Source organism: Salvelinus fontinalis, chromosome 10 (genome assembly GCF_029448725.1).
Source record: "Salvelinus fontinalis isolate EN_2023a chromosome 10, ASM2944872v1, whole genome shotgun sequence".
NCBI classification, from domain to species: domain Eukaryota; kingdom Metazoa; phylum Chordata; class Actinopteri; order Salmoniformes; family Salmonidae; genus Salvelinus; species Salvelinus fontinalis.
The window spans coordinates 34,349,172-34,365,488 of record NC_074674.1 but is presented as its reverse complement, the minus strand read 5'-3'; the positions used below and the strand labels follow the sequence as shown (position 1 = coordinate 34,365,488).

Sequence of the window (16,317 nt, the reverse complement as noted above, 5' to 3'; positions counted from 1 at the left end):
AGTTGAGGAGGTCAGAGACCCGACAGTGTGGTGCCAGGACAACAGCCTCTCCCTTAACGTGAGCAAGACAAAGGAGCTGATTGTGGACTATAGGAAAAGGAGGGCCGAACAGGCCCCCATTAACATCGACGGGGCTCCAGTGGAGCAGTCGAGAGTTTCAAGTTCCTTGGTGTCCACATCACCAACAAACTATCATAGTCCAAACACATCAAGACAGTCGTGAAGAGGGCACGACAACACCTTTTCCCCCTCAAGAAATTGAAAAGATTTGTCATGGGTCCCCAGATCCTCAAAAAGTTCTACAGCTGCACCATCGAGAACATCCTGACCAGTTGCATCACCGCCTGGTATGGCAACTGCTCGGCATCCGACCGCAAGGTTCTACATAGGGTACTGCGTACGGCTCAGTTCTTCACTGGGGCCAAGCTTCCTGCCATCCAATACCTATATACTAGGCAGTGTCAGAGGAAGGCCCAAAAAATTGTCAAAGACTCCAGTCATCCAAATCATAGACCGTCTTTTCTGCTACCACACAGCAAGCGGTACCGGAGCGCCAAACCTAGGTCCAAAAGGCTCCTTAACAGCTTCTACCCCTAAGCCATAAGACTGCAGAATGATTAATCAAATGGCCACCCGGACTACATTGACCCCACCCCATTGTTTTTACACTGCTGCTACTCGCTGTTTATTTCAAAGTCACTTTACCCCTACCTACATGTACAAATTACCTCAACTAACCTGTATCCCCGCACATTGACTCGGTACCGGTACCCCCTCTGTGTAGCCTCGTTATTGATATTTTATTGTTACTTTAGTTTATTTTTTTACTTTAGTTAATTTGGTAAATATTTTCTTAACTCTATTTCTTGAACCGCGTTGTTGGTTAAGGGCTTGTAAGTAAGCATTTCACAGTAAGGTCTACAGCTGTTGTATTCGGCGCATGTGACAAATTAAATTCGATTTGATTTGGCATTCAGGCCAAAGAGTTCAATCTTGGTTTCATCAGTTTCTCATGGTCTGAGAGTCCTTTAGGTGCCTTTTGGTAAGCGGGCTGTCGTGTGCCTTTAACTGAGCAGTGGCTTCCGTTGGCCACTCAACCTACCATAAAGGCCTGATTGGTGGAGTGCTGCACAGATGGGTGTCATTCTGGAAGGTTCTCCCATCTCCACAGAGGAACTTTGGATCTCTGTCAGAGTGACCTTCGGGTTCTTGTTCACCTCCCTGATCAAGGCCCTTCTCCCCCGATTGCTCAGTTGGGCTGGGCATCCAGCTCTAGGAAGAGTCTTGGTGGTTCCAAACTTCTTCCATTTAAGAATGCTGGAGGCCACTGTGTTCTTGGGGACCTTCAATGCTGCAGAAATGTTTTGATACCCTCCTCCAGATCTGTGCCTCGTTACAATCCTGATCTATGAGCTCTATGGACAATTCCTTCGACCTCATGGCCTGTTTTTTGCTCTGACATGCACTATCAACTGTGGGACTTTATATAGACAGCTGTGTGCCTTTCCAAATCATGTCCAATCAATAGAATTTACCACAGGTGGCTTCAATCAAGTTGAAGAAACATCTCAAGGATGATCAATGGAAACAGGATGCACCTGAGCTCCATTTCGAGTGTCATAGCAAATGGTCTGAATTCTTATGTAAATAAGCTATTTCTGTTTTTTCTTTTTAATTAATTTGCTAACATTTATAAAAACCTGTTTTTGCTTTGTCATTATGGGGTATGGTGTGTAGACTGATAAGGAAAGAAATGACTGATTAAGGCTGTAACGTAACAAAATGGGGAAAAAGTGAACGGGTCTGAATACTATCTGAATACACTGTACATATTAAATGGGTAAAACAGTATGTAAACGTTATTAAAGTGACCAGTGTTTCATTATTAAAGTGACCAGTGTTCAATGTCTATCAACATTGGGCAGAAGCCATTAAGGTGCAGGGTTCAGTAACCGGGTGAAAGCCGGCTAGTGACAGTGACTAAGTTCAGGGCAGCGTGCAGGGTGGAGGCTGGCTAGTGATGGCTATTTAACAGTCTGATGGCCTTGAGATAGAAGCTGTTTTTCAGTCACAAAGCATTGATACACTTGTACTGACCTTGCCTTCTGGATGATAGCGGGTGAACAGGGGTCCTTGATGATCTTCTTGGCCTTCCTGTGACAGCGGGTGCTGTAGATGTCCTAGAGAACAGGCAGTGCGCCCCCGCTGATGTGTTGGGAAGACTGCACCACCCTTTGGAGAGCCCTGCGGTTGCAGACGGTGCAGTTGCCATGCTAGGCGGTGAGGGTCTTAGGGGCCTAGGCAAAAGAAGGCACTGTTGCGCCTTCTTCACTACACTGTCTGTGTTGGTGGACCATCTCAGATTGTCAGTGATGTGTACGTCAAGGAACTTTAATCTTTTCAGCTTCTCCACTGCGGCCCCGGCGATGGGGATGCTCCCTCTACTGTCTCCTGAAGTTCCATGATCAGCTCCTTCGTTTTGTTGATGTTGAGGGAGAGGTTATTTTCCTAGCACCACTCCGCCAGGGCCTTGACCTCCTCCCTGTAGGCTGTCTCATCGTTGTTGGTAATCATGCCTGCAAATGTTGCGTCGTCTGCAAACTTGATGATTGAGTTGGAGGCGTGCGTGGCCACGCATTCATGGGTGAACAGGGAGTACAGGAGGGGGCTGTGCACCTACCCTTGTGGGACCCCTGTGTTGAGGATCAACGTAGTGAAGATGTTGTTTCCTACCTTCACCACCTAGGGGCTGGCCATCAGGAAGTCCTGGACCCAGTTGCACAGAGCGGGGTTCAGTCCCAGTGCCCCAAGCTTAGTGATGAGCTTGGAGGGTACTATGGTGTTGAAGGCTGAGCTGTCGTCAATGAAAAGTATTCTTACATAGGTATTCCTTTTGTCCAGATGGTATAGGTCTGTGTGCAGTGCAATGGCTATTGCATCATCCATTGATCTATTGGGGTGGTATGCAAATTGCAGTGCGTCTGGGGTGTCGGGTAAGGTGGAGGTGATATGATCCTTAACTCGCCTTTCAAAGCACTTCATGATGACAGAAGTGAGTGCTACTGTGCGATAGTCATTTAGTTCAGATACCTTGGCTTTCTTTGGTACAGGAACAATGGTGGACATCTTGCAGCAAGTGGGGACGGCAGACTGGGATAAGGAGAGATTGAATATGTCCTTAAACACTCCAGCCAGCTGGTCTGCGCATGCTCTGAGGACACGGCTAGGGATGCCATCTAGGCCAGCAGCCTTGCGAGGGTTAACACGCTTAAATGTCTTGCTCACGTCGGCCACGGAGAACGAGAGCTCACAGTATTCAGGAGCGGCCCGCGTCGGTGGCACTGTGTTATCCTCAAATCGGGCAAAGAAGGTGTTTATCTTTTCCAGGAGCAAGACTTCGGTGTTGCAAGACGTGGCTGGTTTTCCCTTTGTAATCCATGATTGTCTGGAGTCCCTGCCACATACTACTTGTGTCTGAGCCATTGAATTGTGACCCCACTTTGCCTCTGTACTGATGTTTTGCCTGTTTGATTGCCTCACTGAGGGCATAACTGGACTGTTTGTATTCAACATTTTAGCCAGGTAGCCTAGGACAACAAAAAATAGAAGTGTGTACTGTATGAAAGTCATGGACCTTTTCTTCAACATGAAAGAGAGGAGGATGGCATTTCTCTACAAGTTGTATTTATTTAACCAGGCAAGTCAGTTAAGAACAAATTCTTATTTACAATTACAGCCAAACCCTAACAACTCTGGACCAATTGTGCACCGCCCAATGGGATTCCCAATCACAGCCAGTTGTGATATAGCCTGGAATCAAACCAGGATCTGTAGTGACGCCTCAAGCACTGCGATGTAGTGCCTTAGACCGCTGCGCCACTCGGGAGCACAAGTAGGTTGAGTCAATATGTTTTTTCTACTTTCACAAATACGCACACACACACATACACAAATCAGAACCATTGACAGCCACATCATATTCAGCCTATGTTGATTGGACTAAATTGTTTTTGGTATCTTTTAGTTGTCACTGTTTAGACTAAGCATAGGTGATTTGATGATGTTGAAATGGTGCTGGACTAGTGGTGCTGGACTAGTGGTGCTGGACTAGTGGTGCTGGACTAGTGGTGGTAGCTCCTGTTTAACTTTGCGACTTGCAGTAAATCTCTGTGGTTCTAAATCAATAGTTGTTTAGCAGTCTGACAATGTCCGAAACGTTAACTTTCTTGAACATGCTGTAGGTCATGTAACTGTTTGTTACAATGTGCTTTGTGACCTTCACTGGACACAGGTTGTTCTCCGGTTTTGTGATGAAACAAAGGTGTGGTTAAATGTATTCTGCAACTGTGTCTTCTTATTGTCTCGGCCTTAGGCCTATATCATGGTCGCAAGTCATAGAACTAACAGGTTAGAGAGCAAACAACACATTTATCACAACACATATGTTTTTTTTTTTTCTGGCTTGGCATCCCCAGTGATTTTACCCACAAACTGCTACTGCCCCTAATCCTTACATTAACCCCTTTTAACCTAACTCCTAACCTTAACCCTAAACTTAACCTGTCTAGCCCCGGGGTGCCGCTAGCGGCACACCCCCCCACCCCCACTGAAAAGGCAGAGCCGCGAAATTCAATTATTATTATTTTTTTTAATATTTAACTTTCACACATTAAAGTCCAATACAGCTAATGAAAGACACAGATCTTGTGAATCCAGCCAACATGTCCGATTTTTAAAATGTTTTACAGGGAAGACACAATATGTAAAGATGTAAATCTATTAGCTAAACACATTAGCATAATCCACCATCTTTTCTTTGTCCACCAACACCAGTAGCTCACCAATTCGGCTAAACTAAGATATTGATAGCCACTAACCAAGAAAAAAGCTCATCAGATGACAGTCTGATAACATATTTATGGTATAGGATAGGTTTTGTTAGAAAAATGTGCATATTTCAGGTAGATGTTATAGTTTACAATTGCACCCACCGTCACAAATGGACTAGAATAAATACAATGAGCAACGTGTTTACCTAACTACTAATCATCAAACATTTCGTAAAAATACACAGCATACACTAATCGAAAGACACAGATCCTGTGAATACAGACAATATTTCAGATTTTCTAAGTGTCTTACAGCGAAAACACAATAAATCGTTATATTAGCATAGCACATGTGCAAACATTACACCAGCATTTTTTTTATTTTTTTTTATTTTACCGTTATTTTACCAGGTAAGTTGACTGAGAACACGTTCTCATTTGCAGCAACGACCTGGGGAATAGTTACAGGGGAGAGGAGGGGGATGAATGAGCCAATTGTAAACTGTAAACATTGATTCTAGCCAAAGAGAGCGATAACGTAAACATCGCCAAAATATATAAAAAAACTTTTTTTCACTAACCTTCTCAGAATTCTTCAGATGACACTCCTGTAACATCACATTACAACATACATATACAGTTTGTTCGAAAATGTGCATATTTAGCCACCAAAATCATGGTTAGACAATGAGAAAAGTAGCCCAGCTGGTCAGAAAATGTCCTGCGCCACATTAGACAGTGATCTAGTCGTATACATAAATACTCATAAACGTGACTAAAAAATATAGGGTGGACAGCGATTGATAGACAATTTAATTCTTAATACAATCGCGGATTTACATTTTTTAAATTATCCTTACTTTTCAATACAGTTTGCGCCAAGCGAAGCTACGTCAAAAAAGATGGCGTCCTAAGCCATTAACATTTTTCGACAGAAACACGATTTATCATAATAAATTGTTCCTACTTTGAGCTGTTCTTCCATCAGAATCTTGGTCAAAGAATCCTTTCTTGGGTCTAATCGTCTTTTGGTCGAAAGCTGTCCTCTTGCCATGTAGAAATGCACATTGCGTTCGGCATGAACTGGAACGGTGCCCAGAGATTCACAGTGTCTCAGAAATAAATGTCCCAAAATCGCACTAAACGGATATAAATTGCTCTAAAACGCTTTAAATTAACTACCTTATGATGTTTTTAACTCCTATAACGAGTAGAAATATGACCGGAGAAATATAACTGGCTACACTAATGCTTGGAAAAACAGTAGGTCGGTGTCCTCCGCGCGCCTGATGCACCTAGAAAAGAGTTCCTACCTACACGTGTTTTTGTTTTATAGGGGTTGTGATTGGGCAATCGATACCATTCAAAGCGTTATCACGTAAAGGCATCCAGGGGAAGACATAAGCAGTGTCCGTATACTCATAGCAATAACAGTGGCCTTAAAACTGACTCCAGAACAGGGGCCAAAATGTGTGAAATCTGACTCCATGTCAGGGAAATTGCTGTAGAATGAGTTCTGTTCCACTCAGAGACAAAATTTCAACGGCTATAGAAACTATAGACTGTTTTCTATCCAATAATAATAATAATATGCATATTGTACGATCAAGAATTTTGTAGGAAGCCGTTTCAAAAATTACACGATTTCCATAAATAGTGACAACAGCACCCCCTAGCCTTAACAGGTTTTAACCCTGACCCCTTGCCACCTAGCTAACAACAAATTGGAACTTGTAACATATCAGACATTTAGCAAATTTGTAACATATTGTATGTTTACCAAATTTGTAACATATCATACATTTGTAATTTGTAACATATCTTGCTGAATGTAGTGTCTCGGATTTACATACAGATAATTCGAAATGCTTTGAGACCAGGTTGGGTTGCCAGATGTTTGCAATATATGCCCACCCACCCATCCACCCTACCAACCACCCTACAAATATAACATATCACACTAATTTGAGTGTCTCAGATTTACGTTTACTATGTTACTTGTCGTCTGTGAGACCAGGCTGGCAAAACATCACAATCCGTACGAAAAAGAGGAGGGAGAAGACAAGGACGAAACAAGAAACAACATAGAAACGATTTATTGGATCATTTCTAAACGTTTATTTCCATTATAGTGGGTGTTTGGCATTCTGAGAATGACGAGAGCGACGTGATTTTTTCCTATACATGTTTCTGTTGGAGTTAGTGAAATCTGTTTTCGAGTGCATTGTGGATAGGCTGAATGTTGAGTGGGGCGTCGTAAGAAGGGACGATTGATTTACCATCGTGTTTTACATTGATATGCAATTGTTATATTTCAGAGCAGCATAGGACATTGTATAGAGAAGCTCTGAACAACTAGAAACTCTGGGTTGCTACGCAAAACAACGGAATGTCGCGCTGTAAGCAGTGTCAGAACTGAAAATATTCCCTTAGCTGTTCAAAGTATTTTTTTCCGGAGACATCGGTTTTGGACAGCATGCTTGCACAATAGGTTCAAAAGTGAAATTGGATAGGCTTTAATACACAAGCGAAGAAGAGATTGGGGCATATATTTTTATTATACTGTCCAACACCGTTTGGATATGCAAAACCAACTTTGAGAATGAAGAAAAGGAAATGTGTGTTCCCGGTAGTGCACATTGGTCTGTCTGTTTAGAAGGGAATTTACGCATTACATCAACTTTATTCAATTTTTGTCGTCAATTTATACATGTTTTTGGTCAGAAACTCACGTCACTTATCCAAAAGACCGAACTGGACATATTCTGACTATTCTGCACTGAACATAGTCTATTTGAACAGAGCTGGACATATTGTGAGCTGGAGCAAATAATAGAAACTTAATCGGAAAACTAAAGTGGAACATTATTTTACCGTATTTATAAAGTTATCAGTTTCACTATTACGTGGAGAAATAATACAACTAATAACATTTTCATTAAGATTTGGATTTCAACACTGGTGGAAGTATTGCTTCCATTGCGCGCGGAGGCGGCTGTCGAATTTGGTTGTGGAACTCTCCCCCCAAGCTGACATGGAGGAGTGGAGGCAATGCGGGCGGTGGTTGATAGACTGCAAGGTTTTGCCCCCAAACCACCGGGTCGTGTGGCCTTCTGCAGCCGTGTTCGACTTGGCACAGGCGCTACGAGACGGAGTGCTCTTGTGCCAGATGTTGCACAACCTGTCACCGGGGTCTGTGGACCTAAAGGAGATCAACTTCAGACCCCAGATGTCCCAGGTATGTCAAGGTCGCGCCTATGGTACCTGTCTGAATGACTGTATATAGAAGACCTGTCTACCGCGCCGGTTCACCGAACGGGCACGCAGGGCACGTGCCCCAGGGCCTCCTTGGAGGTTGCCCCCCCAGATAGCATATGATAGCAAAGTGTGTAGAATGACAGGAAATTAGCTTTAAAACGGCAACATTTTCTCTCAGCCTCAAGACAAAATGTGTAGAACAGCAGGAAATGAGCTTTAAAATGGCAATGTTTTCATTCAGCCTCATGACAAAATGTGAACAAAAGCATAAGATGAGCTACAAAACAGTACAAAAAATCTGCTATGTGGCAAAAAAGTGTAGAATAGCAGGAAATGAGCTTTAAAACTGCAACATTTCTCTTAGCCTCATGAAAAGGTGTAGCATAGCATTATACAACTGCATAGGTCAGTGCACCAGGGATCAATTAGCTATATGCACAGCACGAAGGCCTATGTTACTGTCATATCACTGTCATTATTGGTAAATGGTTAACCTGCCTTCCATGCAACTGGTTTTGAAACAGTCTTTGCATGCATAAATCGTTCTTCAGAGTGCAATTTGCTCAGTGTTCACATTCAATAATCATGCAACAGTTCCACAGTCCACAGCACAACTGTACAGGAGGAAGTGTTGTACAGTTTTCCACAGTCCACAGCACAACTGTACAGGAGGAAGTGTTGTACAGTTTTCCACAGTCCACAGCACAACTGTACAGGAGGAAGTGTTGTACAGTTTTCCACAGTCCACAGCACAACTGTACAGGAGGAAGTGTTGTACAGTTTTGCCAAAATGTGTACTTTCTTGCACCCAAGGGGTGTCACTGTTGAGCACTACTGATAGTTCCAGATGTCCTCCACAACCCACAGGGGCCATACTATTGCATTAAATGATGTTTCATTGACTTAAATCATTCTAACATAAGCTACAATTAGAAACATTTAATAATTGCCATGCGAGTGAAAGGTGTGTCTCTGCAGTGCAGCAGCAGCTTTTTATAGTTCACTGGAACATTTACTAAGGCTTGGTTAGCACATGGTCTCGATAGGCCCGTAGTAATACTGAAGAGGGTATGTGGTCAGACAAACCAAACTATTTGAGGGGTTTTCCTTTATTCTGTGACTCAGGTGCAACGTGGAAGAGACTGGTTGGAGAGTGTTGAGGCAGAAGACTGTGGTTGGTTTGAAGTTGAGGGGAAACTACCCACTGGGCACAGACCTCAGTTCAGCGTCTAGTTTTGATTTACATTTTGGTTGTTGTCAACCATGTTGAATTCAATTGTTTGGTTGAAATGACATGGAAACCACGTTGTGTCAACACAGTTTTTGCCCAGTGGTTAGGTCATATGGCGTTGTGTCAACAGTTTTTGCCCAGTGGTTAGGGCATATGGCGTTGTGTCAACACAGTTTTTGCCCAGTGGATAGGGCATATGGCATTGTGTAACACAGTTTTTGCCCAGTGGATAGGGCATATGGCGTTGTGTAACACAGTTTTTGCTCAGTGGATAGGGCATATGGCGTTGTGTAACACAGTTTTTGCTCAGTGGATAGGGCATATGGCGTTGTGTAACACAGTTTTTGCTCAGTGGTTAGGGCATATGGCGTTGTGTCAACAGTTTTTGCCCAGTGGTTAGGGCATATGGTGTTGTGTCAACAGTTTTTGCCCAGTGGATAGGGCATATGGCATTGTGTAACACAGTTTTTGCCCAGTGGATAGGGCATATGGCGTTGTGTAACACAGTTTTTGCTCAGTGGATAGGGCATATGGCGTTGTGTAACACAGTTTTTGCTCAGTGGATAGGGCATATGGCGTTGTGTAACACAGTTTTTGCCCAGTGGATAGGGCATATGGCGTTGTGTCAACACAGTTTTTGCTCAGTGGTTAGGGCATATGGCGTTGTGTAACACAGTTTTTGCTCAGTGGTTAGGGCATATGGCGTTGTGTCAACACAGTTTTTGCCCAGTGGTTAGGGCATATGGCGTTGTGTCAACACAGTTGAGTGGGCAGAAAGCTCAAGTCAGTTTTGGAATGTGGCTTCCTGCTTAGTTGAGTACTAACCTCAGCATATTAACTTTTTCATAACATGGGCCCCCCTCACTTCCATGTGATAATGTGTCTGTGTGTGGTGTGCCTCACATCCTCAGAGCTGGTGTCACCCCATATTGTCATCACAGTTCATCCTGGTCCCCCATTCCAAAATGAGGGAGTGCATAACCACAGCCTTCTGAGGTTTACATAAATGGCTCAGCGGACAGAAACTGGGTTGTGGCATAGATCTATTTTAACTGTGATTCATCTTGATGCCTGTCCTAAAAAAAGACTACTGAACAACTGCCATTCGGTTATGGTGAGAGGTCAGTAAAATGGCCACAGTAAATGGATGATGGGTTCATATCTGTTGATATTCATTCACTGAAGGAGGTGGGGTTGAATGGCTTTCTTCCCATCCAACTCCGTTTTGTTTGAAAAGTGTTTGCCATTCTCACACCTTTGGCTTGTTTACAATGTTTATTGTTGCTTGCGGCACATTTCTTACCTCATTGTGGTGTCAAGACACCTCAAAAGTGCCATAAAAACGGTTTATGATGGATGGAAATTATACTCTTATTGACATGTTTGGCACACTGTGTGACCTCTTTGACTCTGTGTGTGTGTGTGTGTGTTTGTGTGTGGTAGCCTAGTCAACCATGTGTTTCTATAGCTAGTGGGTTTCATGATTACAAGGGCTGCATGACACACTTTGATCCTCCCACCAATCCCATGCCACAGCCCAAGTGTGAGGCTGCAGTGAGAGTGGGTGGGAGGGGTGCTCCTCTGTGACAAATTAGGTTAAACAAAATCCTGGCATCAGAACAGGGGGTTGTGATTTATGACATGGAAAAGGTCAGTGTGTGTGCTGTGTGCTCTAATGTAAAGGACACACTAATTCACTGCCTCACTGCCAAATGAAGGGGAGGTGAAGGGAGGCCATTACATTTTTGGCTCTTGATGAAAGATTGATTACTCAATCGCTCCAAGTGGTACCTGAGTCTGTCTCTGAACATGACTGTTATAAATCATCAAAATAAATAAATGAACCTATTTTCTGTTATGGTGATGAAAATGTAGAGGCAAAGAGATGACAGGGGTGGTAGTGTGTGAGCCTCTTATTATGCCCTATGGAAGACTGTGACACTTGTGGAAGATGAACATTTGTACCAGTGGTACCAACTGAAAAATGATACGAGATTGTCTGTTTGTACTGTTTGCTAAACCCACAGCCATACTACTCTCATGATCAGGCTTGTCTTGTAACACACACGTAACACTCTCTTTATTTACCATTGTCCAGTGGTAATGAATTGTGTATTTGGGATTTACCCATTCAATGCATACACTTCTGCCCGCTTTGTGTTCTATTGATTCATACCACTTTCAAGGAATATCAATTCTTGTGTTTCACTGACGTTGGTTTGAATCTCAACAGATGAGGCTGCCCTTTTAGAATACTTGTTGTTTTAAGCTACATTAGGCCTATTCTAATATCTCTTAAACACACACTCCAGGTTGCCATGTAAAATACCTTATGAGCATTGTGTGTTTGGTGGTGGAGCTGAGATCATGGCAAAGCTTTGTGTATCCTGAATACCTCGCTGTAGGCTCTGTCTGAAGAGAGAGCTTTCTGAAGCATTCTGTGTATTGTTGTGCCAATGTTTTCTTTTTCCTTTTTTGAACTGGTAGTGAGGCAGCTTCGAATGCCATTGGGATGACTCATGCGAATGTGTGTGTATGTGTGTTGTACCTGTTTAGACTACATTACCACTGGCATAGCCCTGGGGATGTGTCTCTGCTTTCCTCTCAGAGCAGCGGGGGTGTCTCTCCATACTCCGCAGGGCTTTAGAGAACACACTGAGGCTACCGCTTCCACTCACATAAATTGAGCTTATTTCTCTCAGTTTAAATACAACAGTGGTGGATGGTGAAAACATCGCTATCCACCATTATTTGTCTGGTCTTTGGTCATTATATTAGATACATTCCTCTTTTGTGTATTTACCACAGTTTAAACTAGACTTTGCATGGTGGATACAGGATATTTAGATATCTTCTCTAGGTAGCGCTGTCAATCACTAATTCTATTCTTTCCTCATGATTTCCCTTTATACAAACATTAATGTACACAAAATGATGTTACCTCCAAAGCTTTGTCCCTGCAGTCTTTGAAATCCCTGCTTGGGAATTGTTGTGATGGCTGGGATCAAAGGTAAGGATGTGAACTGAAACATAACATTGATAATTCCAGCCCACCTACCAATTCCAACCTCCCAGCAGCCTTAATGTCTGCTTCCCTTGGGACCACTCCGGTGTGGGGGATGGTGGTTAACCCTCCTCCTTCCCTCTGGGGTAATTTAATCTGTGCGTTTGGTCCACTGTTGCCCCCATGACCCCTCGGCAGCTGGATGCAGGTAATACCACTAATGGACCTCGTTATGAACACTTCCTGGGTCGCACAGCTGTGACTCCACCAGCGAAAGTTAATGGGATTGAAAAGGAGGGAATAGGGGTAGGTTTATTCTGAGGTTATGACTTGCTTTCTTCACTCAATGCACAAGTCAGGACAAAAACCTCAGCTGATGGAAGTGTTCATTCGCTACAGGCTAGACCAGGCATCTATGGTCCTCAGTCACAGGTATTGTGCACATTGCTAAAGTCCTGCATTGAGGCTGCTGGCGCTGGAACATTCATCCGTTCCTTCATTCTTCTCTGCACATTCCTGAGGGACTGCTGTGGTGGTAGTCTGAAAACATGAGATCACTGGAAATATGGGGAACTCCACGGAACAGAGCAAGGCTGTCAAAGTGACAAGGAGGGAGGAAAAAAGCAGGTGATGTCATGTCAAGCCTCCATACTGTGTTTCTGTTACGAATAAAGACCATGTCATTCTCAAGATAAAGCTTTTCTCCATATGGTCAACCATCTCGACATGGAGAAAGCTGATTCATGTAAAGGCTCCATGCTTTGTTTCTGCTTCTTGGAATAAGAACGTGTCATTCACAAAGCAGAGCTTTTCTCAATTTTGTCAGTAAAAAAAACAAACACCCAGAACAAGTCCAAGGCTCCAACAAAACTTAACATGGAGAGAAATTATTCACTGTGACAGTGCAGAGGACCATCCGACCCGAATCACTAGTGACATGCCATCCTACTAAACACTATACCAGAATGAGAGCGAGAGAGAGCAGAGGGAGACATACACATGCTTATGGCGAGCATATGGTTTATAAAGGGCTCCATCTGCAGGGTGCTTGTTGTGGGTGATTAGCATGGACGTGCTGGGGAACGAAGCCTGACTGTTTTTAAAGCACGCTCTGTTGGGCAACAGAGAGGGAGAGAGAGAGAGAGGGGATGGATGGACAGAGGGAGAGAAGGGCACAGAGCCGTCTGTGTGGCGGGACAAAACAGATGGCTCAGAGTACCCCCGCCTAAAAGTTCTCTCTCTTCTTTCATGACACTTTTTCTGATTATGTGTCTTTGACTGACTGACAGCATTCATTGTTGTCAACATTGACAGATATTACTCACTCAGTGTTGAGCTGATGTTGATCCAGTATTGTTGCCTGCTGGAGCCATGTTTGTTTGTGATGGTAGATTGAATCTGGCTGCATCATTCGGTGGTGGAGGAGTCTGATAACAATCTGGATAGTGCTGCAGGGAGAGGAACAGAAGTTCCCTATCTCATTCTAAACACCTCCTCCTCCTCTCTGGGGGAGAGATAAGCTGCTTCATATTTTCTCTATCTCCATGCCCAAGGAAAAGTATATGATTCACTCCCATGATGCAGTGCCCAGTGGTGACTTACTGTACTCTATAGATGTGTTGCAGGGCCCATGGATTTTTCACCCGTACCATAACGTGCTACAAAAGCGGAAATATCTCTTGGCTGACTATTGATCATATCACATAATTGGCTGTACAATAGGATGGGCACAGAGGTAGGGTTACCACATTAGACACAATCTCGTAAAAAGCCATTGGGTATTGATCTGCTACATGGCTGACTCTCTTGTTAATCATCCAAACAAAGCAGAACAGCGTGTTGAGGACACCACTAGAGCAGAAGGAAGGGATCATTTTCTCTCCCCCATATTTAGTCTATTTTTGTGCCGCCATCCCACCAATGGTTTTGTGGTTATCCTTCTTGAAATGGTCTCAAAATAAACCATTACGTTTTCAATATGATTCAAGCGTGTGGCAAAACGAGTCAATATTTTACTAGCCTACTATTATAGTACATTATATCAAAACATGAAATTCCATTCAGTGAATGTCTGTCTTATATTTTATACCTGTGTAATAACTCTTACTGTCTTTATCTATGGCTTTATTTCATACTAAAGAGCCAGACTGTGGAGTAGGCCGTCTTTCCACTGAATTCTGGAGCTCTGCCTTTGTCAGTTGCCCCTCACTACAGTGTTAATGTTGATTATGGAAATGGCTTCTGATTTCCTCTGTCCATTCCACACTCGTATCCGTCATGTTTCTGACACCTAGGCAAATCCCCCAAAGGACATGTTTCGAGTCGGGAACAAGCAGATGGAAAGCATCATTCTGGAGGGTGCAGTGCAAACACTGGCCCTGCCAATCCACTGGAGGTTACAGGAAGCCTACTGCTGGAGACACTTTGAATAAAGTTGTGCAAGGTTAGTGAAGAGATCAGCTCATTTGACTGTTTTCAGATAGCTGAGAAGTCATTTGATACAGCTAATATTCCTTTTCGATGATGAGTGAAGCGTAGCTGTTATTTGTCAGGACTTTGTCAATTTACCAAAGTGTGGATGATGAAGTTAGCCTGAGTTCTGTGAAAGGTCAAATCTCCAGTGGGTCATTCCAATCCTCTGTTATGGATGATGTAATCTGTTGAGATGATTGCCCATTGCATTGGATAGCAATATCACTTTCGTTGTGGTGTAGTTGCTGTTTGTTCACCATTCATCAAGTAACCTCGCTCTGTGTGCACTCATAACTGATCAGTGAGAAAAGGAAGGAATTCTTTCTCTCAGAGAGTAGGCCTATTGACTAAAGCCTTGTTTTCTGTTACAAAGACAGGTTGTTCTGTCCATCCTTGATTGATGATATCTGTAAAAACCAATTTCTCAGGAGTGGGCCCGGGCAATGTAACAGCAGGTAAAGCTTGTGCAATCCCATTTCCCATTTAAAAAGGTGAAGAAAAAGATAAATCTGCCACCAGTTTGGCGTTAGCATAATGAAAGCGATGGAGTGTGAAGGGAGGAGAACTAAACAATTTAGAATTAATGCTGGAAGTGCCTGCCTGGGAAAACAAAGGCAGAAAAACCATAAGGGAGTAAAGAGAGGTGGAGGGAGGCTGATTGAGAGGAAGCTTTTAGTGGCTTTCTCCGGTGAAATCGAGCATGTCCCTCCATCTGACGTTCAGCGATCATCTGGCCCTCCACAAGTACTTTTCCTCCATTCACAGAAAAAAAGATTTACCTTAACTACACCAGCCCCGTTCCACAACTTAGATTTACCTTAACTACACCAGCCCCGTTCCACAACTTAGATTTACCTTAACTACACCAGCCCCGTTCCACAACTTAGATTTACCTTAACTACACCAGCCCCGTTCCACAACTTAGATTTACCTTAACTACACCAGCCCCGTTCCACAACTTAGATTTACCTTAACTACACCAGCCCCGTTCCACAACTTAGATTTACCTTAACTACACCAGCCCCGTTCCACAACTTAGATTTACCTTAACTACACCAGACCCGTTCCACAACTTAGATTTACCTTAACTACACCAGCCCCGTTCCACAACTTAGATTTACCTTAACTACACCAGCCCCGTTCCACAACTTAGATTTACCTTAACTACACCAGCCCCGTTCCACAACTTAGATTTACCTTAACTACACCAGCCCCGTTCCACAACTTAGATTTACCTTAACTACACCAGCCCCGTTCCACAACTTAGATTTACCTTAACTACACCAGCCCCGTTCCACAACTTAGATTTACAGACACCATGGTGGCCTCTTGGGACAAGAAAGTTTGACTCAAACTGCAGAGATTCCCTATGACTATAAGCACTCTTTTCACTTTACAACACAGATAGACTTTGACTGACATTTAGCCACAGTGCATTACTTGTATAATGCAACTATTTAAATGTCTACTGAGCTGTGGGAATTTGTAATCATAGATATGAATTCATTTGACCTATAAATATC

The 16,317-nt window shown here is 43.3% G+C and overlaps 1 protein-coding gene across 15 annotated transcripts in view; it reads left to right on the top strand.

Annotated features, from left to right (window-relative positions):
• Positions 1 to 6,816: 6,816 nt before the first annotated feature.
• The window catches only part of LOC129864066 (guanine nucleotide exchange factor VAV2-like), a 249,802-nt gene continuing 240,301 nt past the window's right edge, over positions 6,817 to 16,317 (top strand). For 13 of the 15 annotated variants that reach the window (XM_055936637.1, XM_055936632.1, XM_055936630.1 and 10 more), the window contains exon 1: positions 6,817 to 8,067. In XM_055936637.1, the coding sequence (XP_055792612.1) occupies positions 7,864 to 8,067 (204 nt within the window). In that variant the 5' untranslated portion in view covers positions 6,817 to 7,863. The remainder of the gene's footprint in view (positions 8,068 to 16,317) is intronic. The other 2 variants (XM_055936636.1, XM_055936627.1) reach the window with 1 other exon arrangement.